Source organism: Schistocerca gregaria, chromosome X (genome assembly GCF_023897955.1).
Source record: "Schistocerca gregaria isolate iqSchGreg1 chromosome X, iqSchGreg1.2, whole genome shotgun sequence".
In the NCBI taxonomy this organism is placed as follows: Eukaryota; Metazoa; Arthropoda; class Insecta; order Orthoptera; family Acrididae; genus Schistocerca; species Schistocerca gregaria.
Genome location: NC_064931.1, coordinates 83363910 through 83388474, shown reverse-complemented (window position 1 = coordinate 83388474; position 24565 = coordinate 83363910). Strand labels below are relative to the sequence as shown.

Below are 24565 nucleotides of genomic sequence, written 5' to 3'. Positions count from 1 at the left end.
CCCTGTGGTGACGTTGGCATCATCAGTCCAAACTGGAAGACCTGGTTGCATTGCAGAAGGGCATACACCTGAGGATGCAGCATCTTCCTTCCCATGTGGTTCCATCATGCCTTGAGGTCCATCAATACCACAAGTAATCGGGTCAGTCATACTGCTCGTGGGTGATGGATTTGCAGGGGCTGAGTAAATGTTGTGATTTCACTTGCACAGATCCATCTAGTGAAATCTTATATGTAGATACCTTGATTTGAGATGTGCTGGTCCAGTTGGCCCCCAGTCCAGTAGCACACATTTCAGCCCTCAAGCTGAACAACCCTTCCTTGGAGACATTTTGAAAATCACATACTCTTTCAAGATTGTGCAGGCAGCAAATAAACACTTTGTGGCTTGCCAAAGGTGGCAGTGGTTCAACCACCACCAAGGGGGCAAAATTCTCATAAGTCCTTTTCCTGATGGTGGTGCTGTGATTCATCACTTTTGGACATCTCAGTGATCTCTGAGCAGCCAGTTACACTAAATCAGGATATGCAGTGGGGGTCTCCCATCTTGTCCTGACTGTTTCACAATGCACAACCATACAGACTGTCCAGATCACTAGGCACACTGCACCCATTGTGGAAAGGATTGGCATCTCCAAAATGTTTGCCACTAAGCATCAGGACAGTCGAACCCCACTCCATACTAGCACTGAGAGACATTGCATGAACTCCAGGCTATTATTCTCCAAGGCAATCCTCCTACCACAAGTTGCTTATTGATCTCATGATTGCACATCAGGACGTTTGTTTCCAAGCAGGCACAGGAGCAATGGTTTCCCTGGTGAACCTCCCAACATATGCTTGTCTGTGTTTCCCAGCATTGGCCCGACCTCCGCAAGCTGGCTGCATACTGTGACAGCTCAATTCCTCTCAGAGGTCAGTTCACAAATACAGCAGTGTACAAGAAGGTTACATGGCCAATAAAGTTGTTTGTTGTCAATAGTCACTCGCCTGGCAACATTTTTAGCATAGATTCTTTCTCACTGTTTTGGTTCTCCATCACTGATGAATTTCAGTTCACCTCGAACATGGTTCCCTTCCAGGAATTTGATGACTTTGTGCATCTTTCATGTCTCTGTTCAAACTTGGCCAGGGATGTGCCACCGATTTTAAGGTGCATATTTCTCTACATCCTGATGCAGTGCCCCATTTCTTTTTGGCAGGTTCACTTCCAGTCTCCCTACAGACAGCAGTCAAGCTTGAACTTGATTGCTTTTATGAAGCAGGGGTAATTGAACATGTTGAAACTACTGCTTGGGCCATGCCCCTGGTGGAGGTGAAGAAACAAAATAGAAACAATAGATTTTGGGTCAACAGCCAGTGCCAGACACATGAGGAAACGTACACTATACCATATCCAGAGGATCTTCTTACAAAACTTGTTAGCAGTGAATATTTTTCTGAGATAAACCTTGCCAATGCTTAATTACAGACCCCCGCATGAGGAATCACAATGCTTTATGCTCATCAATACACCCTTTGGCTTGTACAAACACAAATGTTTGCCCTTTGGGATTACTTCTACTCTGGAAATCTTTCAGCGATACCTAGGAGAGTTAACCGTGTCCATTTCCTCTTGTGACATAATAGTTACCACCAAGACCACCAGCATAACCTCTGCACCCTCTTTACTATGTTGCATGATACCATACGCAAGTGCTGCCTACAAAAATGTCAGTTCCTTCAGGAGCAAGTGGAATACTTTGGACACTTATTCAACAAAAATGAGACTCAACCCACTGATCACAACATCTCAGCTATTGACTCTCTCCTATGTCCTCAGAAACTAAAAAAACTGAAGGCCTTTTTGGGTAAAGTAAAGTTCCTTCCACAAACAGCAAACATTATGCACCCACTCAACCAGTTGTGGAAGAAGGGTATTAATTTCCAGTTGTGGGCTGTCTGTGAACATGCTTTCACCCAGCTGAAGGATATGTTAGTCTTGGCTCTCTGCCTTATGTCCTTTCCTACATCACATCCACTTGTTTTGGCTGCTGACATTTCCCCTATGGCATTAGTAAAGTGCTTGTGTTCCATAACAATGATGGTACTTAGCAACTCATCACCAGTGCATCAAAGACCCTGACACATGCTCAAAGAAACTACTCACAGATCGAGAAAGAGGCTTTGGGAATCATAATTTCCATTAAGAAATTCCATGTGTACCTCTTTGCAACTGGGTTTACCCTCATTGCTGCCTAAAAATCACTGGTAGCACTCTTTGGACCATACTCTCATCTTCCAGAGTGAATGACTCAAAGGCTCCAGCATTTGACTCTTTTCCTTATTTGTTACAGTTACACAATTAAGTACAATCCTACCACACAACATGCAAATGCAGATGCACTCCCTTGTCAACTATCAGGATAAGACTTAGGATTTGACCAACAGGAGGTATCTTGTTTCAACATTGACATAAAATGAAAACACGCCTTGGAAAGTGTTAAATGGCTTGCCCATTTATTTTTTTCAAATCTGCTGATTCAGAACTCCAGGCCTGGGCTCACATTTCTCATCATTTGTCTGTTGTCTCTGACGTTCTCCTGCTGTCCTGCTGAATGCAGATGCAAATTCCCACCACATTGTCATTCTGACTACCTTATATCCTCATATCTTGGAACTCTCCCATTGTGAGCATTGTGGTATGTCACAGATGAAACTTCTTGCCAGACAACATGCCTACTGGTCAGGTCTGAACAAAGAGATGGTGGTCATGTAGGGCAGCTGTTCTGCATGCACCCACCATCAGGTTGCTTCTCCTTAGTCTTTCACACCCTGGTCCACTCCATATCATTCCTGCAACTGCAGTCATCTGGAGTGGATTGGTCCCTTTCTGGGCTCCATATGGCTCATTGTTGTAGACTCTTATTCCAGCTACCCCATGTGGTTAGCATGGCATCTGCCACTACAACCACCACACTCAATGCACTTACCCAGATTCTCATCATTGAAGGGCTTCCCTACACACTCCTGTCTGACAACCAGCCCCAGTTCATGGCAACAGCCTTTGAACAGTTCTGCAATACCAGTGGAATCAAAATCTGTTTAGCCCACTGTTTGACCCATCCTCCAATGGTGAAGTGGAGCAGATGGTATGTAAATAATAACTACAAGTGTTGAAAGCAATGGGCAAATCTTCCTCCACATCGGTGCCCATGATGTTCCTGAGCACCTACAGGACCACCCCTGTCCATAACCACAGCCTGGCAGAGCTCCTTCATGGGCAACAGCCATGTACTCTCCTCCACTTCCTGACATAACAGTCCTCAGTACCTGGCTCCACCACGTTGGACGATGCCCAGCAGGTTTAGTTATGTGCACATGTTCCTATGGAGAAAAACCTTCATGGATACTGGCTACAGTGGTGAGTAGCCATTGACAGGACCTTGTGCTGGTTGATACTCTAGGGGGTGTGGAGTGTCAGTACACCAACCAACTCCGTCACTACCTACTGAGTGCGCCACCATCAGTGGGTCACTCTGACTGGGAATGGCACCCTTGCAAACCCCCCAACTGCACAGGTACAATTTGCACTCCAGGGTACCCCATTGGTGGTTCCCATGGTTATAGGTTTGGTGGTTGAGCACATACTGCAGCATGCATAACCTCAATAGTCATCTCCCACATTGCCAGTCTCCAGTGCATTGTGTGACATCCCATGTTCCTTCTCCCAGCTGTCAGGCATCTCCACCAAATCACCAATTGTGTGGCTGGTTCACCTTCTGAAATGACATACAGGGTGCTTCTGACCCTATGCACCCATTTTGGAGGGGGGAATCTGGTATCCCAATCTGACAAGTTCAAAAGTTCGCCAGAATGCCTGGAACTAGATGACAGTTGCTAGGTGATGCTCCTAATGTTTGCAAGTGCTGCTATCACTGCTTCAGCACTAGACATAGGCCAGAACTCATGTGCCAGCCTGTTGGCTCCTGCAGCTGTGCTATAAAGTTAGCAGCATGCGGGCCGGACCTCAGTTATGTTCCAACTGTGCTCTCATATCATCTCTTGTGAGCAATGTTGCTTTGTTTCAGATATTGCTACATATAGGCTCTCGATATGGTTTACACTCCAGATTTGTCATTCTGTCATGTTGTCTTGTTGTTTGTCCATCACTGTTGTTGTCTTGTGTAGTTTTCAGTGACTCATCATTAACACCTTCAGTCTGTTAGCCAGTGTCTCCCAGCCATGTCAGATTCTGGGTACTATAAATGGAACAACTTAACCATATCCTTCACCAGGTCTTTGATTGCCTATTTTTGTTCCTGGAAATGAAAAATTATTCCACCCACAGCCCTTCCCTCCCATCCCAGAGTGGTAATACACTGCATTACCAATCTGCAAAATATCTTGCTTGATCAGTATGCCACATCTACTACTAAAGCCTTGCTACATGGGTCATGTTCCTGATGAAGAGCCAGTCAGATTGTGGGTGTTCTACATGGAACAACTTAACCACATCCTTCACCAGGTCTTTGACTGCCTATTGTTGTTCCTGGAAATGAAAGATGATTCTACCCACAGGCCTTCCCACCCATCCCAGAGTGGTAATAGACTGCATTCCCAACCTAGAAAATATTTTACTTGATCATTATGCCACATCTACTACTAAAGCTTTGCTACATGGGCCATGTTCCTGATGAAGAGCCAGGTGCCATACACACACTGTTTCAGTTCTGTATCAGGCATATCCTGCCGTATCAGAGTCTGGTCAGCTGGTGAAACAAGTCATACCTTACAACTTTCACACAGCCTTTTATGTGTACATCAGTACTAACCAGCTGCCCACCTGAATGAATTGTTACTGCCAAAATATGTGTAAGATCAGTAAAAGTTGATCACCCAATGGCAAAAGACATTATCGAGCACAACATTCACAAATGGCTGCTTCAGAATCGATGCCATCTGGACCTTGTCTCCCCCTCCCCCCCCCCCCCCCCCAATCAAATGACTTCCATATTCTCTGAAATTCATAAATGGGAATAAGACTTACAACATATTTTTTGACAACAAATTCCTCATAGTCTCAATCGTCACTAAACCAAAACTGCATGTCCTTGACATATGTAACAACTATCATTTCCCCATGATTTTAGCCATTTACAGTACCAACATAGGAAGGCTATGTTGGCTTATCTTACAGGGCCAGATCAGCAAGGCATCCAGACTGTTGCCCTACAGTCATTGAAAATACTGACATTCCTTTTCAGGAACAATATTTTAGTCTGGTTTCTCCTCAGATATTCTTCCAATGTGGTTGCACCTGTGGTCCAATGATCCATATCATTGAAACTCACAAGCCAACCCATTGAGGAAAAGTTCCTGGTTCCATATCCATCCATGAACTGCCAACACTAATGCAATCATCATAATTAGTCAAGAGAAATTTGTATTTTTAAGTGATGTTATTCATTTGATTTTACAAAAAAAATTTGTGATCTTTCTGTTTACTTTATTAGTTTTCCAATATCCTACAATCATGGGAGCTACCATATTTTACAGACTATGAGACACACTCTTTTCTTCGAAAAATTGTCTCCAAAATTCAGGTATGTCTTATACTCGAAATTAATACAAAAATGCCCAGTGTTTGATTTAGGCTTAAAAATGGCAATATATTCCAAGCTGCAGGAACCCTACCTCTGTCTGGTAACATTGGATTCAACTGGCAGCAGCAGTGCTCTAATGCGATTAACATGAGTTGCAGGGATTCACGAGCTCACTAACACTGTCTCCCACCTGCCTCGCCATCACAAATCCAGGTTACTGTCTAATGCGTTATTGCAGTCTACACCAGTGAACTTGAACTGAAGCTGATTTGTGTTATTGTAATGACTTCAAGTTGAACAAATATATTTCAAGGAAGATGCAATACATGAAAGTCACAGATCAAGTAAACAGAGTAAGACGTGTGTACACTTTAACTGTCAAATCATAACTGAGTCCAAGTCTAGTGGCTGCTGGCTGGCTGACTGCTTAGGTGGCACTGCTGCTGCATGGCTGGCAGACAGCGCCACATTTACCACATTTAGAGGACACACGTAACTGCACACCAGCACTTTGAAGATTGGCGATTCACAACACTTTTCCCCCTTTGAATTTTTTACACAGGTCTTGATGGAGGTGGCCTGTAGATTGCTAATGTCCGTAGGTGTTGTTTGACTGGTCATAAAGTCTTGAGGAGGAGGCTTCCCGTACAGACGGAAGTGTCCCCGATGATAATGGGTCGAGGTGACAGGAGATGTGGGGGTCGAATCTGCTGGGGCCCCGTGCACCAATCTGCCCGTTGCAGCAAGTCCGGTTGTTATAACAGGAGACATGAGTGATGTGTCCGCATCCGTAGGAGAAAGAGGCAAGTAGAATTGTTCCAACAGATGATGTTCATCTGGTTCCTGCATGGGCACATCTCCTGGTGGTGTCAGTTCTTGTGCTGGCACCAATATGATGGTGAGAGGGCTGCGTTGTAAATAATGAGAGATTCCAGTATCCCAAGCGTCATGTAGAGCCAAAGGTGGTCTAGCAACATCCAGAACAGGTGTTGCCAGCACACGAGGCCAAAGCTGGTCCGAATGATGTACTGCAACACCCGTGTCCATCTGGATTTCATACAGGAATCGGCCATGGTGTCGTAAGACGTGGTCAAAACTCCATTTTGGCCACCTGCCGTATCCTCATACTCATCCAAGGTCGTTGGTGGTGAACCGGCCAAGCAAAGGCACCCGCGGCCGTGACGTTGAAGGCCACAGAAGATGAAGTAGCGTGCGGGGCTGTCAGTCATGTAAGAGCTCAGCTGGGCTGTGGTTGCCCATGGGGGTGAAACGGTAAGAAGCCAGAAATTGGAGAAGCGCATCATCAGCAGCAGAAGAAGTCAGGAGTTTCCTCATCTGAACCTTAAATGTGCGGACCAGTTGTTCAGCCTCACCATTTTACTGTGGATGGAACGGAGGGGCCATGACATCCATGACGGTGTGATGGGCACAAAAATCCGCAAAATCAGAAGAGGCAAATTGCGGACCAAGAGTAGAGGGAAGGCCTTCCAAAGAGAAAATGCGAGCTAGAGCATTGGTGGTTGCCGCAGTGGTAGACGATGTGCAACGGACAATGAAAGGAAAGTTAGGGTAGGCATCAATAACCAGAAGCCAATAAGTACCTATAAAAGGTCCTGTGAAGTCACCATGAATACGCTCCCAGGGCTTCTCAGGCGAAGGCCACAGTGACAAAGATGACTTCAGGGCGGCGGCCTGTGACGCACAAGGGCCACAGGCAGTGACCATGTGTGCGATTTCAGAGTCAATGCCAGGCCAGTACACATGATGGTGCACGAGAGATTTTGTGCGAGAGACATCCCAGTGCCCTTGGTAAAGGAGGCGCAAGACCGAAGCACACAAAGACGCAGGTACCACAACACGCGGCGAAGCATTTTCGGTGTGAAGGAGGATAACACCATGCCTAGCCATGAGGCTGTAATGCAAAGTGTAGTAGTTCCACAATGGATCAGAAGTCTTAGCACATTGATGATCTGGCCAACCCCTCTGAATACAGTGTAAAACCCAGGAGAGGGTAGAGTCAGAACCCGTAACAGCTACCAGCTGGTTCCCAGTGTTGGGGAAACCATCCACAACCCGCTGCTCGGCAACATCCAGGTGAAAACACAAAAATTTGTCCCTATTGAATGCCAGATCAGGACCCATGGGAAGGCAAGACAGTGCATCAGCATTTGCATGTTCAGCTGTCAGCCAGAAATGAATCTCATTATTGAAACAAGGCAAGTAAAGAGCCCAACACTGGAGGCGGTGTGCAGCCTTGTCGGGAAGTGACATTGATGGATGAAACAAGGAAACAAGTGGTTTGTGATCTGTAACAAGATGAAATTTGGAGCCATAGAGAAAAACACCAAACTTATGAAGAGCATAAATAATGGCCAAAAATTCTTTTTCAATTAGAGAATACTTTTGTTGGTCATCCTTGAGTGTTTTGGAGGCATAAGCAATCGGTTGTTCAGAACTGTCAGAAAAATGGTGTGCAAGGACTGCACCGACCCCATATTTAGAGGCGTCGATGGCAAGAACAAGATGTTGGCCAGGTTGATAAGTATCCAGGCATGGGGCCTGTTTCTGCATAGTCTTCAATTTGTGGAAAGCCGCATTGCATGACACAGACCAGTGAAAAGGCATGTTTTTATGCAACAGGCGATGCAATGGCTGAGCCACCGAAGCAGCAGACAGTAAAAACTTGTGATATTACGCTATTTTCCACAAGGCGGCCTGCAGTTCTTTAACAGATGTAGGGCGAGGAAGGGCATCGATCACAGTGACAGTTTGCTGAAGCAGTCAAATACCATCTCAAGAGAGTTGAAACCCCAAGAATGTGATAGATGCCTGAAAAAAAATTTATTTTTGAAGATTACACTTAAGACCGGCAGTCTGTAAGACGTGAAAAAGTGAGTGGAGATTTTGAAGATGTTCATCAGTGGTGGAGCTAGTGACAACAATGTCATCTTGATAATTTATACACCCAGGGACAGTGAGCAATAATTGTTCCAATAATCGTTGAAAGAGAGCAGGGACAATGGCAACCCTGAATGGCAATTGTTGGTATTGATAGAGGCCGAAAGGCATGTTCAGAACCAGAAATTGCCAGGAAGCAGCATCGAGAGGAAGTTGATCATAAACTCCTGACAGGTCAATTTTAGAAAAATACTGGCCTCCAGCAAGTTTAGTGAACAATTCTTCAGGTTGAGGCATAGGGTAAGTGTTGATAAGGCATTGAGCATTCACAGTGGCTTTGAAATCGCCACAGAGACGAATATCACCATTTGGCTTAGCAACGACAATGACAGGAGAGGACCACTCAGTGGAAGTGACAGGAAGCAAGACCCCTGAAGCAGTGAGATGATCCAGCTCCCATTTGACCTGGAATGGGCCGAGCCCGAAAAAACTTAGTCCGAGGTTTGAGCATGTTATGAGCTTCAAAGTCATTTTCACGGCCTAACCCAGGAGAAAAAATGGATAAAAATGTCATTGACAAGGAATACAATTGAGCATAAGGAATAGCATCAGAGATGATATTGACAGAGTCATCTATGGAGAACCCAAAAACGTGAAAGGCATCGAAACCAAAAAGATTCTCCGCGTTACTATGGTCGACCACAAATATGGGAACAGTGCAAACGACAGATTTGTAAGATACCTCAGCATCAAATTGTCCCAAGAGAGAAATCTTCTGTTTATTGTAAGTCCGTAATTGCCTAGTGACAGGTGACAGGATTGGAGAGCCCAACTGAAGATACGTCTGAGAACTGATGATAGTGGCAGCAGAACCAGTATCGACCTGCATGCGAACATCTTGACCAAGTATTTGGACAGTGAGGAATAACTTCCCTGAAAGGGAAGAAGTACAATTGACAGACAACACAGAATCAGGATCAGTGTCATGTTCATAAACATTTGCAACCGGATGACACATGACCCTTTTTTTGCATTTGTGACACACAGCCAATGTTGTGGACAATCTTCTCATGAATGTTTCGTAAAACACCACGGACACGAAGGAAGTTGCCGCGGGTTTTGCTGCAGTTTCTTAGAGGTTTGTTTACAGTTAGGCTGAGGTTGCGCTTGGGAGCATACTGCGGCCACGTCGGCCGGCAGGGACACGCCACACGTTTCGCCAACATCGCACAGAGGTTATATTTCCTCGATGTTGCCCCATGCCTCTATTTGCGCTCCAGTGGGGCTAGAAATTTCAAAAGACTGTGTGATGGATAGGACTTCATCTAGAGTTGGATTTGCCAACTGAAGGGCACGTTGCCTAACTTCTTTGTCGGGCGCTGAACGGATAATAGCATCCTGTACCATGGAATCGGCGTAGGATGCTTTGTGAACTTCAGTAACAAATTGACACTTTCTGCTGAGGCCGTGAAGTTCAGCAGCCCTAGCATGATAGGATTGATTAGGGTTGTTTTTGACAATGATAAAAGGCAACACGAGAGGCTACCGCATGCGTTTGCTTTTGAAAATAGACGGACAGAAGTGAGCACATTTCAGCAAAGGACAAAGACACAGGATCTTTCAAAGGAGCGAACTGCAACAACAACCGATACATTTGAGGTGAAATCCATGAAAGGAACAGAGACTTACAAGTTTGTTCATCTGTGACATGAAATGCCAAGAAGTGCTGTCAAAGACATTTTTCATAATCAGACCAGTCTTCCCCCGTCTCGTTGTAAGGAGGAAAATTAGGTAGAGACAATGACGAGAGACGCCCCGCATTTGATGCCGCGACGAAATCATGAATCACATTTGTGGGAAGCGTTTGCTGTTCTATGAGACCTTGCAATAGTTGCTCTGAAGTAGCCATAGAAACATGTGGGTCAATGATGGAACAGAAAAATCGCTACCTTGTCGCCAGTTGTAATAACTTCAAGTTGAACAAATATATTTCAAGGAAGACACAATACATGAAAGTCGCAGATCAAGTAAACAGAGTAAGACATGTGTACACTTTAACAGTCAAATCATAACTGAGTCCAAGTCTAGCGGCTGCCAGCTGGCTGGCCGTTTAGGTGGCGCTGCTGCTGCATGGCTGGCAGACAGCGCCGCATGTAGAGAACGCGCGTAACTGCGCAATGGCACTTTGAAGATCAGCGAGTCACAATATTTATTGACAACAGTACAATATTTTTGTTAGTGTGTAGGTTTTTAAAGGGCAAAAAATAAATGGTATTCATATGATGTGGCCTATAAATTGAAAGTAGTAGCATATGCAAAAACATGGAAACAGAGCAGCCGAATGACATTTCAGCCCTTCACCAACAGAAAAAAAACATTCATGATTAATGGGCTAGTAAAGAAGAACTGAAAAAAATGAAGAAGACTAAATGTGCAAATAGAGCACTGAATTCAAAATGGCCAGAGCTTGAAGATGGTGATTTTCAGAGATTTTAACGGTCTGTTTGGTTTCATAAACTACGAATTCTTTTATTCTGACTTTGCAATCTAATAATAAAAATGGTAAAAATATTATTTTTTAATCTGTTTAAAAATTAAGTTGCATCTTATAGCCCGTAGTGCCTTACAGTGTGTAAAATATGGCATGTTTTCCCTGAAAATTTCTGTGCAATATGTTTGCATCATTACAGTTTTCAGTCTCTGGCTATTCCGTGTCTACCAGTTTCCAACATCAAATACATTTGACATAATTGTATTTCTCTATGAAAAACCATCATAGTATTATTAAATCCTTGTCTCCACTTCCATGGCAGCCTCCAGTTTTCTTCCTCCAGTGATAATTCTATCATATCAATACTTCCTATGTTTTTGCTCTTCCCTGTAATTTTACTGTTATGACTGATATTACTTCTCCTAAAAATATCAAGATGATGTCTTGCTGTAAATTTTAAAGTGCAACCATAATGCCCATCTTATTTCCCATTGTGTTCAAGTAATTTGTATACTATAGTGAAAACAACAGGTAAGTATGACAATGTAAAGCTAAAACTGACATTATACCTGGTGAAATGTGTCCGTACAGTGCTGTGCTGAGAAACAGGATATTAATAGCACATTTGTATTTTATATACACTTTTCTACAAAAACTCAAATCTCTGTTGATGTGTTTACAGTACCTTATTTCTCCTGCTCCTACAAATTACATGATAACATACAAATTAAAAAAAAATACTCAGTTAATACTTCTACATATATTTTCAATGGGCAACACATTATATATATGTTTTACTATTATTGTTGTGACATAAAACAGTGTGTACTTTTATGCTAGTTGCTAGAGTAGCACTAATTTATCAATAAGATTTATCCGGGTGTTTATATACAAATATTTGTCCAAGACCTTGGTAGCACACTGCAACTTGAAAGAGGAAATATAGGAAATATATAAGCTTGTCATTATTGATGGGTAGTTAATGCAACATTCAGAAGCAGTTTCTGATAGCTGCTTCAGTCCTCTCAAATATATATTTCTAATATATTCTCACATCCAAAACTGTATTTCTCTCTCTCTCTCTCTCTCTCTCTCTCTCTCTCTCTGTGTGTGTGTGTGTGTGTGTGTGTGTGTGTGTGTGTGTGTGTGTGTGTGTGTGTGCCATGTATGTGTGTGCATGTATGTGTGTGTGTGTGTGTGTGTGTGTGTGTGTGTGTGTGTGTGTGTAAATAAATTTTCTCCTATTCCCATGAACAACAGGCTACAACACTTTAAAATGATCTTGGGATAAGCTTCAAAGTTGAATATTTTGCAAACCCCATTCATTTAATTTTTTTCCAGTCTGTAGACAGATAGCTCTATGGGAAACTTGTACACCTGTCAAAAGGGAAACATATTAAACTTCCATAATATGTCATTTGACTATTATTTGGATAATAACTGTTGCATAAATTTTATAAAATTAATGTGTATTTTATTTTCTTATAGGTTCAGTGACTAGTGCTGGCTGTACTGGTGTATGCCACTCAGAGACAGTGTACCTAACTCTTCAGTCTGATTTGCATGGTTATGGAATAGCTGTACAAGGAACTTCTGCAGGGGAGGTTGTTGTCTCTGGTATTGATAAAGATAGTCCTGCTGACAGGTAAGCTGCTGAAAGGCTAATGAGAGGAATACTCTATCAACCTCATTTGCAAATAATTTTTTGTATAATAAATTACAGCATGTAAATTACCATCTGTTCTTGACAAAAAACAATTAGCTTAAATTTAGCTGTTATAGCCTTTGATTGTACAAATTGAAACTGAAAATATCAGACACTACTTGAGCACATTACAGATAAAATCAGGAGAAGACAACTTTATTAATGAAAAGTAAAAAGCATAGGGATTTAAAGATGTTTAACAAGGGTTTTTTTCTGGCCTGAATTACAAATGTAGCATCTGTAGCTTCATAATGTTACTAACACTGGTAAAAATAATCATGTTTATTGTGTCATTCTCTTGACACCAGATGCTAGTAAGAATACCTAAGGAGTGAGCATTCAAATTCACAGGCCATGATTTTCGTTATCTACCTACATTACATCTCTGATCATGTGATTTTGGTACGGAGTAGGGTTTGCCTGTGAGTGTTCTGCAGATTTGCAATGCCATTACTTACTTATTACAGACAGATCCTACACTGAAGTGCCAAAGAAACTGGTACAGGCATGCGTATTCAATTACAGAGATATGTAAACAGGTAGAATATGGCACTGCGGTCAGCAACGTCTATAAAAGACATCAAGTGTGTGGTGCAGTTGTTAGGTTGGTTACTGCTGTTGCAATGGCAGATTATCAAGATTTAAATGAGTTTGAACATGGTTCATAGTCAGCACACAAGTAATGGGACACAGCATCTTCGAGGTAGTGATGAAGTGGGGATTTTCCTGTATGAGCATTTCATGAGTGTTGTGTGAATATCAAGAATCTGGTAAAACACCAAGTCTCAAACATTGCTGTGGCTGGAAAAAGATCCTGCAAGAACAGAACCAATGATGACTGAAGAGAATCATTTAGTGTGACAGAAGTGCAACCCTTCTGCAAATTGCTGCAGATTTCAATGCTGGGTCATCAGCAGGTTTTAGTGTGTGAACCATTCAATGAAACATCATTTATATGGGCTTTCGGAGTTAAAGTCTCACTCGTGTACCCTTGGTGACTGCACGACACAAAGCTTTATGCCTTGTCTGGGCCAGTCAACACTGACATTGAATTGTTGATGACTGGAAACGCGTTGCCTGCTCGGATGAGTCTTGTTTCAAATTGTATCAAGCAGATGGACATGTACGGTTATGAAGACAACCTCATGAATCCATGGACCCTGCATTTCAGCAGGGGACTGTTCAAGCCAGTAGAGGTGCTGTAATGGTGTGAGACATGTGCATTTGGAGTGATATGTGATCCCAATATGTCTAGATATGACTCTGACAGATGACACATACATAAGCATTGTGTCCGATCACTTGCATCCATTCATGTCCGTTGTGCATTCCAACAGACTTGGGCAATTCCAGCTGAACAATTTGACACCCCACACACCCAGAATTGCTACAGAGTGGAACACTCCTCTGAGTTTAAACACTTCCACTGGCCACCAAACTTCACAGACATGATCATTACTGAGCATATCTGGGATGCCTTGCAATATTCCATTCAGAAGAGATCTCCACCCTCTCATACTTGTAGAGATTTATTGACAGCCCTGCTGGATTCATAGTGTCAATTCCCTCAAACACTACTTCAGAAATTAGTTGAGTCCATGTCATGTTGTGTTGGGGCATTTTTGCATGCTCGCATGGGCCCTACATGATATTAGGCAGATGTACCAGTTTCTTTGGCTCTTCAATGTATTTGAAGGTAAGACTGATTTTACACACACATTTCATAGACATCTTCACTCTTTACATTGGAAACCTGGAGTTAAGTTGGCTTAAAGCTTTGAAAACCTCATTCAAGTGCATTTTGCTCCATCTGTTTTCTTAATACATTAATGGTATTTTGCTATGAATATTAACTTCCCTCCTGTGATATATTGAAACTTGCAGTAGTAGAAATGAAAATTTTTCACCATTGCTGCTACTAATAATTAAGACAGTAAAAACAGAGGCAATATATGTGATCTTAGCACAAAGTGTAAATATATCATGTTATATCAAAGTCATGCGACAATCCCAGTTTGATATTGGCAAAATGTACAGATGTTACTAGTCCATGGAACAGCCAATGGAATTTATGGCTTGAGTAATAGACAATAAGAAACATACAGAAGGACTGTATGTTAATCAAAGAGCAGGTACAGGGAGAAAAGATAAATTTAGCTGAAACAATACTGTTACTGCTACTACTCCTCCTCCTCCTAATCCTCCTCCTCCTCCTCCTCCTCCTACTACTACTACTAATGATAATAATAATCAGACAGTGGTGCTTCAGATTTGATTTGATTTGATTTATTATTGGTCCTGTAGATCATACAATTTGTACAGCGAAGGACATCATGATATAGGACAAGTCAATTTGAAAAATTATGTTAAGATGGTATATGACAAGAAACGACAGTTGTGGCACATAACTCACATAGCAGAATACATATAGGACATATAGACAAAATATTTTTAAAAAAAGGTGGTGCCTGATGAGATATGACAGTGGTGCATACTGCACATAGCAGAATACATATAAGAGATACAGACAGAATATGAGTAACAAACAATAATTAAATTATCTTACTAAGTAGAAATACCTACAAGTGAATATACAGCTTATTACAAGTAATTAAAATATTGTGCTACATAGTTCACGTAGCAGAATACTTATATGAAATACAGACAGAATATAGATAAGATACAATAATTAAATTATCTTACTAAGTAGAAACATCTACAACTGAATAAACAGCTTATTGCAAGTAATTAAAATTTTGTTTCAAAAAATTCATGTACGGAATAGAAACAGCGATTTAGTATCAATTCCTTTAATTGAATTCTCATTATTTTTCGGTTTTTGCTTGTTTTTATGTCTGATGGGAGGTTGTTGTATATTTTAATGCCCATACATTTAACCCCATTCGCATATTATTTTGTGTTGTGGCCTATAATTTGTAACTGTGTTTTGCCTCTGGTGTCATGTGTGTGGCAGTCTGCATTTTTGTCGAGGGCGTCCAAGTGCTGTAATGTAAAACAAGCTAGTTCCAATATACAGGGTGTCCCAGCTATCTTGTCCACCCAAAATATCTCTGGAACAATAACAGCTATTGGAAAACGGCTTTCACCAGTATCAATGTAGGGCTGGGGCCCATGACTGTACATATTTGGAAACATTCTAAAACGAAAGCATATGTGTTTTTTAACACAAACTTAGGTTTTTTTTTTTTTTAAATGGACCTCCTATATTTTTTCTTCATCAATCCATAGCATGACAAATCACATACACAATGGTGTTGATTGCATCCCAATATTCCCATTACATCCTGAGATATTGAGACACGAAGTTCATGCTTGAAACACCCGAGATGCGCTGCTAGCGCACGTCCTGAGGCTCAGGCATGCACCCCATGCTGCCCGTAATCGCAATGTGAATAATACGGTCTGCTGGTATTACGGGCAGCATGGGGTGCACGCCTGAGCCTCAGGACGTGCCCTAGCAGCGCATGTCGGGTGTTTCAAGCGTCAACTTCATGTCTTAGTATCTCAGGATGTAGTGGGAATATTGTGATGCAATCAACGCCATTGTGTACATGCTATGGATTGCTGAAGAAAAAATATAGGAGGTCTATTTTAAAAAAAACCTAAGTTTGCGTTAAAAAACACATATGCTTTCGTTTTAGAATGTTTCCAAATATGTACATTCATGGGCCCCAGCCCTACAATGATACTGGTGAAAGCCGTTTTCCAATAGCTGTTATTGTTCCAGAGATATTTTGGGTGGACAAGATAGCTGGGACACCCTGTATAGAGGCATGGCAGCGGCAGGATTTTTAGCTGTTGAAATAGTCGTTTACAGTGTTCAGTTCTTTTTTTACATTTCATTATTCTTACTACTTGCTTTTGTAGCTTGAAAATTGTGAGAGAATCAGAGCTCTTCCCCAGAAGATTAGGCCATAGCTCAAGACAGACTCAAACAGGGCATGGTACACCAGCTTCAAGGTATCTACACTGGCTGTGTCTTTTAATGATCATAATAGATAGCAGGTTTTACTAAGTTTTTTTGACAATGCCTCAATATGTGGTTTCCAATTTAGTGTATTACTGATGGTAAGTCCAAGAAATTTGGTGTCCTGCCTGTTCGTAATGTCATCTTTGCTGATAACTATAATTGCATTGAAGGGGGTTAGATTTTGTCTAGTATGGAAGTGCATACTTACAGTTTTTTTGAGTATTTATGAGTAGTCTATTTGCTTCAAACCACAATTCTAAATGACAAGTAGTTTCATTAACTGCATATTGCAATGTGTCACCTCTACTGGTTATCATGATATTTGTGTCATCCACATACAGAAAGGGAGTTGCTACCCAGTGTTTGAGCAAAAGTTATGAGTCTTTAGCAAAAGTAATAAGAACTAGTGAAAAAGCCGCCATGGAGTATTGTGTTAGTAGCCAGAAGCAAGTAGCTCCTAATGTGGATACATCACACTAACAGATACGCAGGTGGACTCTGAGATGAGGATAGGCAAGTGCAGCTGTAAACTGCATTACACAGTGGTAATTGCTTAGCATGTGAGGAAATATCACACCAGGGCAAGTCTCTTGTTACGGAAAACATGACTAGATGCCAGGTTTTAATGAAATAAATGTCTGAATTTTGAGGCAGCGATCACTTCTCATCACTGGAGACCAGTAATGCCACGATGATGCCAGAGCTGCACCAGATAGTGAGTTAACTATGCACTGCCAGCAGCAGCCATGGTTTTGAGACCAGACTACACCTGCTGTCAGCATCAAGTCCTTCACTGGACTCAGTGCCACAGTCCCACTGATCTGCTACCTGTGCATGCTGCCACCAATGCTGAATTCTTAATGGGACTTGGCATCTCAGCACCAGCTGCCATTCAGTTCCTGCCAGAGGGCAGGGAAGCGAGGGGCAGTCAGGGCTCCATGCTACCAAGGACCATAGCACATCACTGACATCAATGGCCATAACAGCTAAAAGCTGCCAGCCTACCCTGGACCTGCAGTCAGCATCGCAGGGCACCAACTCAGCATACAGAAGATGGAACCCATACACGAGCTCCAGCCAGGTACAACAGAGGGAGGCATGATCACCTCATTGAGTCATGACACGACATGTATTGGAGTTAAATAAAGTCACTATTTACTATCAGCACTGTTGCCACTGGGTCCTTCAGTGCACAGCTCACCTCAAGAACTTTATATTTTGAACTGTTCTATCTATATCAACATCTTCATCTACATGACTACTTTATGCAAATCCTCCCATGTGATCACTGATTTCTCTAATTTTAGTACAAAGGTCATTCCTCCCTTTGTGGAATTGTTACTGGAAGTTCATAAAAATATCTCACCTAAGCAAAAAAAAACATTTCTTTTAATTAATTCCACCTCATATTATGTATCATACGCATTACACACGCTTCCCTACCTCATCATAATACACAAGAAATACCCTTGTTTGAACTTTTTTGATATCCATCAAACCTGGTAAAGATTAAATATTGTTCTGTAATACTCCAGATGAGGACAGACAAGTGTAGTGTAGGTAGTTTCTTCAGTAAATTTGTTACATCCTCTACATCCTCTACAAGACTGTATTGCCTTTTGTGCAATGTTTTCTATATGATGGTTCCAATTTTTAGTTCTTCCTAATTACAATCACCAAGTATTTAGTTGCATTGACACTCTTTAAATTTGTATAATTTGTAGGTAGCTAAAATTGAAATGATTTTTTAGTACTCATGTGGATGATCTCACACTTTTAATAGTATAGTGCCAATAGTCACTTTTTGCACCATGGAGATAATATGTCTAAATCATTTTGCAATCGGTTTTGATCTTCTGATGACTAAACTAGGTGGTAAACAGCAGTATCATCAGCAAAACAGTTTAAGAGGTGTGCTCAGATTGTCTTCTAAATTAATTATATAGACTAAGAACATCGGAGAGCCCATAATACTTCCTTGGGAAACCCCAGATATCACTTCTGTATCACTCAATGATTTCCTGTCAGTCAAACAAACTGTGACTTTTGTGACAGGAAGTCACAGATCCAATTGCTCAACTGAGGTGATACTCTACATGCACACAATTTGATTAGAAACTGCTTGTGAGGAATGATGTCAGAAGCCTTTTACAAATCTATAAATGGGATAAACTTGAGATCCCTGTCAATAGTTGTCTTCACTTAATGTGAATCAAGACCCAGCTGAAATAAACTCTGAACCTGTGCTCATTATGTATCAGTAAATTGTTTTCTTTGAAGTAATTCATAATGTCTGAACGTAGTAGTGTGACTTGTATAACTTTCTAGTCATTAAGTATGGATCTTTAATCAAATGAGTTGTTATATATGATTGCTAAAAGCAGAGCTATTTCATCAACATACTCTGAAAGGACCCTCCCCCCTCCCCATGAACCATAGACTTGCCGCTGGTGGGGAGGCTTGCGAGCCTCAGCAATACAGATAGCCGCACCGTAGGTACAACCACAACGGAGGGGTATCTGTTGAGACGCCAAACAAACATGTGGTTCCTGAAGAGGGGCAACAGCCTTTTCAGTAGTTGCAGGGGCAACAGTCTGGATGATTGACTGATCTGACCTTGTAACACTAACCAAAACAGCCTTGCTGTGCTGGAACTGCAAATGGCTGAAAGCAAGGGGAAACTACAACTGTAATTTTTTCCAAGGGCATGCAGCTTTACTGTATGGTTAAATGATGATGGTGTCCTCTTGGGTAAAATATTCCGGAGGTAGTCCCCCATTCAGATCTCCGGGCAGGGACTATTCAGGAGGATGTCGTTACCAGGAGAAAGAAAACTGGCGTTCTACGGATCGGAGCATGGAATGTCAGATCCCTTAATTGAGCAGGTAGGTTAGAAAATTTAAAAATGGAAATGGATAGGTTAAAGTTAGATATAGTGGGAATTAGCGAAGTTCGGTGGCAGGAGGAACAAGACTTTTTGTCAGGTGAATACAGGATTTTAAATACAAAATCAAATAGAGGTAATGCAGGAGTAGGTTTAATAATGAATAAAAAATAGAAGTCTGGGTAAGTTACTACAAACAGCATAGTGAATGCATTATTGTGGCCAAGATAGACACGAAGCCCACGCCTACTACAGTAGTACAAGTTTATATGCCAACTAGCTCTGAAGATCATGAAGAAATTGAAGAAATGTATAATGAGATAATAGAAATTATTCAGATAGTGAAGGGAGACGAAAATTTAATAGTCATGGGTGACTGGAATTTGATAGCAGGAAAAGGAAGAGAAGTAAATGTAGTAGGTGAATATGGATTGGGGGGAAGAAATGAAAGAGGAAGCCGTCTGGTAGAATTTTGCACAGAGCATAACTTAATCATAGTTAACACTTGGTTCAAGAATCATAAAGGAAGGTTGTATACATTGAAGAAGCCTGGAGATACTGACAGGTTTCAGATAGATTATATAATGGTAAGACAGAGGTTTAGGAATCAGGTTTTAAATTGTAAAATATTTCCAGGGGCAGATGTGGACTCCGACCACAATCTATTGGTTATGAACTGTAGATTGAAACTGAAGAAACTGCAAAAAGGTTGGAATTTAAGGAGATGGGACCTGGCTAAACTGACTAAACCAGAGGTTGTACAGAGTTTCAGGAAGAGCATAAGGGAACAATTGACATGAATAGGGGAAAGAAATACAGTAGGAGAAGGATGGGTAGCTTTAAGGGATGAAGTAGTGAAGGCAGCAGAGAATCAAGTAGGTAAAAAGATGAGGGCTAGTAGAAATCCGTGGGTGATGGAAGAAATACTGAATTTAATTGATGAAAGGATAAACTATAAAAATGCAGTAAATGAAGCAGGCTAAAAGGAATACAAATATCTCAAAAATGAGTTCAACAGGTTGTGCAAAATGGCTAAGCAGGCATGGTTAGAGGACAAATGTAAGGATGTAGACGCTTATCTCACTAGAGGTAAGATAGATACTGCCTACAGGAAAATTAAAGAGGCCTTTGGAGAAAAGAGAACCAGTTGTATGAATATCAGGAGCTCAGATGGAAACCCAGTTCTAAGCAAAGAAGGGAAAGCAGAAAGGTGGAAGGAATATATAGAGGGTCTATACAAGGGCAATGTACTTGAGGGCAATATTATGGAAATGGAAGAGGATGTAGATGTAGATGAAATGGGAGATATGATATTGCGTGAAGAGTTTGACAGAGCACTGAAAGACCTGAGTCGAAACAAGGCCCCGGGAGTAGACAACATTCCATTAGAACTACTGACAGCCTTGGAAGAGCCAGTCCTGACAAAACTTTACCATCTGGTGAGCAAGATGTATGAGACAGGCGAAATTCCCTCAGACTTCAAGAAGAATATAATAATTCCAATCCCAAAGAAAGCAGGTGTTGACAGATGTGAAAATTACCGAACTATCAGTTTAATAAGTCACAGCTGCAAAATACTAATGTGAATTCTTTGCAGATGAATGGAAAAACTGGTAGAAGCCGACCTCGGGGAAGATCACTTTGGATTCCGTAGAAATGTTGGAACACATGAGGCAATACTGACCATACGACTTACCTTAGAAGCTAGATTAAGAAAAGGCAAACCTACTTTTCTAGCATTTGTAGACTTAGAGGAAGCTTTTGACAATGTTGACTGGAATACTCTCTTTCAAATGCTGAAAGTGGCAGGGGTAAATACAGGGAGCAAAATGCTATTTACAATTTGTATAGAAACCAGATGGCAGTTACAAGAGTTGACGGGCGTGAAAGGGAAGCAGTGATGGGGAAGGGAGTGAAACAGGGTTGTTGCCTCTCCCCGATTTTATTCAATTTGTATATTGAACAAGCAGTAGAGGAAACAAAAGGAAAATTTGGAGTAGATATTAAAATCCATGAAGAAGAAATAAAAACTTTGAGGTTCGCTGATGATATTGTAATTCTGTCAGAGACAGCAAGGGACTTAGAAGAACAGTTGAATGGAATGGACAGTGTCTTGAAAGGAGGATATAAGATGAACATCAACAAAAGCAAAATAAGGATAATGGAGGAGGAGGAGATTAGAGTTTAACGTCCCGTCGACAACGAGGTCATTAGAGACGGAGTGCAAGCTCGGGTAAGGGAAGGATGGGGAAGGAAATCGGCCGTGCCCTTTCAAAGGAACCATCCACGCATTTGCCTGGAGCGATTTAGGGAAATCCCGGAAAACCTAAATCAGGATGGCCGGAGACGGGATTGAACCGTCGTCCTCCCGAATGCGAGTCCAGAGTGCTAACCACTGCGCCATCTCGCTCGGTAAGGATAATGGAATGTAGTCAAGTTAAGTTGGGTGATGCTGAGGGAATTAGATTAGGAAATGAGACACTTAGAGTAGTAAAGGAGTTTTGCTACTTTAGGAGCAAAATGACTGATGATAGTCGAAGTAGAGAGGATATAAAATGTAGACTGTCAATGGCAAGGAAAGCGTTTCTGAAGAAGAGAAATTTGTTAACATCGAGTATAGATTTAAGTATAAGATTTTTAGGAAACCATGTTTTGTAACTCTGCTTCAGTGGTTCGTTCATCATGGAGTGAAGATGTTGATTGTGTCTTGGCACTGGTATACTTTACTTACAGTAAGAATTTCTGTGGATTCTCTGCCAGAGTTCAGAATTTAGTCATGGAAACTACACTCCTGGAAATTGAAATAAGAACACCGTGAATTCATTGTCCCAGGAAGGGGAAACTTTATTGACACATTCCTGGGGTCAGATACATCACATGATCACACTGACAGAACCACAGGCACATAGACACAGGCAACAGAGCATACACAATGTCGGCACTATTACAGAGTATATCCACCTTTCGCAGCAATGCAGGCTGCTATTCTCCCATGGAGACGAACGTAGAGATGCTGGATGTAGTCCTGTGGAAAGGCTTGCCATGCCATTTCCACCTGGCGCCTCAGTTGGACCAGCGTTCGAGCTGGACGTGCAGACCGCGTGAGATGACGCTTCATCCAGTCCCAAACATGCACAATGGGGGACAGATCCGGAGATCTTGCTGGCCAGGGTAGTTAACTTAACCCTTCTAGAGCATGTTGGGTGGCACGGGATACATGTGGACGTGCATTGTCCTGTTGGAACAGCAAGTTCCCTTGCCGGTCTAGGAATGGTAGAACGATGGGTTCGATGATGGTTTGGATGTACCGTGCACTATTCAGTGTCCCCTCGATGATCACCAGAGGTGTACGGCCAGTGTAGGAGATCGCTCCCCACACCATGATGCCGGGTGTTGGCCCTGTGTGCCTCGGTCGTATGCAGTCCTGATTGTGGCGCTCACCTGCACGGCGCCAAACACGCATACGACCATCATTGGCACCAAGGCAGAAGCGACTCTCATCGCTGAAGACGACACGTCTCCATTCGTCCCTCCATTCATGCCTGTCGTGACACCACTGGAGGCGGGCTGCACGATGTTGGGGCGTGAGCGGAAGACGGCCTAACGGTGTGCGGGACCGTAGCCCAGCTTCATGGAGACGGTTGTGAATGGTCCTCGCCGATACCCCAGGAGCAACAGTGTCCCTAATTTGCTGGGAAGTGGGGGTGCAGTCCCCTACGGCACTGCGTAGGATCCTACGGTCTTGGCGTGCATCCGTGCGTCGCTGCGGTCCGGTCCCAGGTTGACGGGCACGTGCACCTTCCGCCGACCACTGGTGACAACATCGATGTACTGTGGAGACCTCACGCCCCATGTGTTGAGCAATTCGGCGGTACGTCCATCCGGCCTCCCGCATGCCCACTATACGCCCTCGCTCAAAGTCCGTCAACTGCACATACGGTTCACGTCCACGCTGTCGCAGCATGCTACCAGTGTTGAAGACTGCGATGGAGCTCCGTATGCCACGGCAAACTGGCTGACACTGACGGTGGCGGTGCACAAATGCTGCGCAGCTAGCGCCATTCGACGGCCAACACCGTGGTTCCTGGTGTGTCCGCTGTGCCGTGCGTGTGATCATTGCTTGTACAGCCCTCTCGCAGTGTCCGGAGCAAGTATGGTGGGTCTGACACACCGGTGTCAATGTGTTCTTTTTTCCATTTCCAGGAGTGTACTTGACATGAAACTCTTAGTTGCCACCAACACTACAAGTATTTATTTGAATTTAAGCATTATTTGGTCAAAACTTACATAGATAATTTGGAGGGAATGGAGACTCTGTTTTAGGAAGGTGTCGAGCAAAATTGTATCTGCTTTTGAAAACAGATCTATTTTGCATTTATTTTTGGTCGATTTGGGCATTATGGTACTGAGTCTCACTGCAGTGAGCTTATGTTATGGCAATCATCTATACTTTGTATGGGCTCCTGAACTACTTGCTCAAAAACATTTTTGGAGTAAGCGTTTAGTACAACTTTGGTTAAGTTTATTGTCTACCACTTGAAACATACAGTGATGAAAAAAAATCACAACACCAAGAAAGAGTTGTGCAAAATAAACAAAAGTTAGTAAGCACATTTCTACACCTTAAAGGTAATGTTTATTCCAATTTCACACTAGTGGTGGTAGCAGCATCACTATGAAAATGTAAATCAGATTTGCTTTAAATACATGCAATAAGAGTTGTGAGATTAGTTACTTTTGAAACTGGGCATGGTGTATTTGTGTTAGCCAAGAATGCTTGTAAGGTAACAAAGACACAATTGTCGACACCTCACTGAGTTTGAACATGGTTGTGTAATATGGGTACAAGAAGCTGGATGTCCTTTCTGTGACACTACCAAGAAATTTGGCAGGAATGTACCCACCGTACATGATTCCTGATACTGGTAGTCATGAGAACGTATGGTCACAAGAAGACAGGGCTCCTATAGCCATATGGTACTACTGAGAGAGGCGACCATTGTGTTCAGTGT

The 24565-nt window shown here is 42.3% G+C and overlaps 1 protein-coding gene across 1 annotated transcript in view; it reads left to right on the top strand.

Annotated features, from left to right (window-relative positions):
• LOC126299089 (glutamate receptor-interacting protein 1) overlaps positions 1 to 24565 on the top strand; it is a 538481-nt gene that overhangs the window by 363249 nt on the left and 150667 nt on the right. The window contains exon 8 of the mRNA XM_049990762.1: positions 12462 to 12618. Within this exon, the coding sequence (XP_049846719.1) occupies positions 12462 to 12618 (157 nt within the window). The remainder of the gene's footprint in view (positions 1 to 12461; positions 12619 to 24565) is intronic.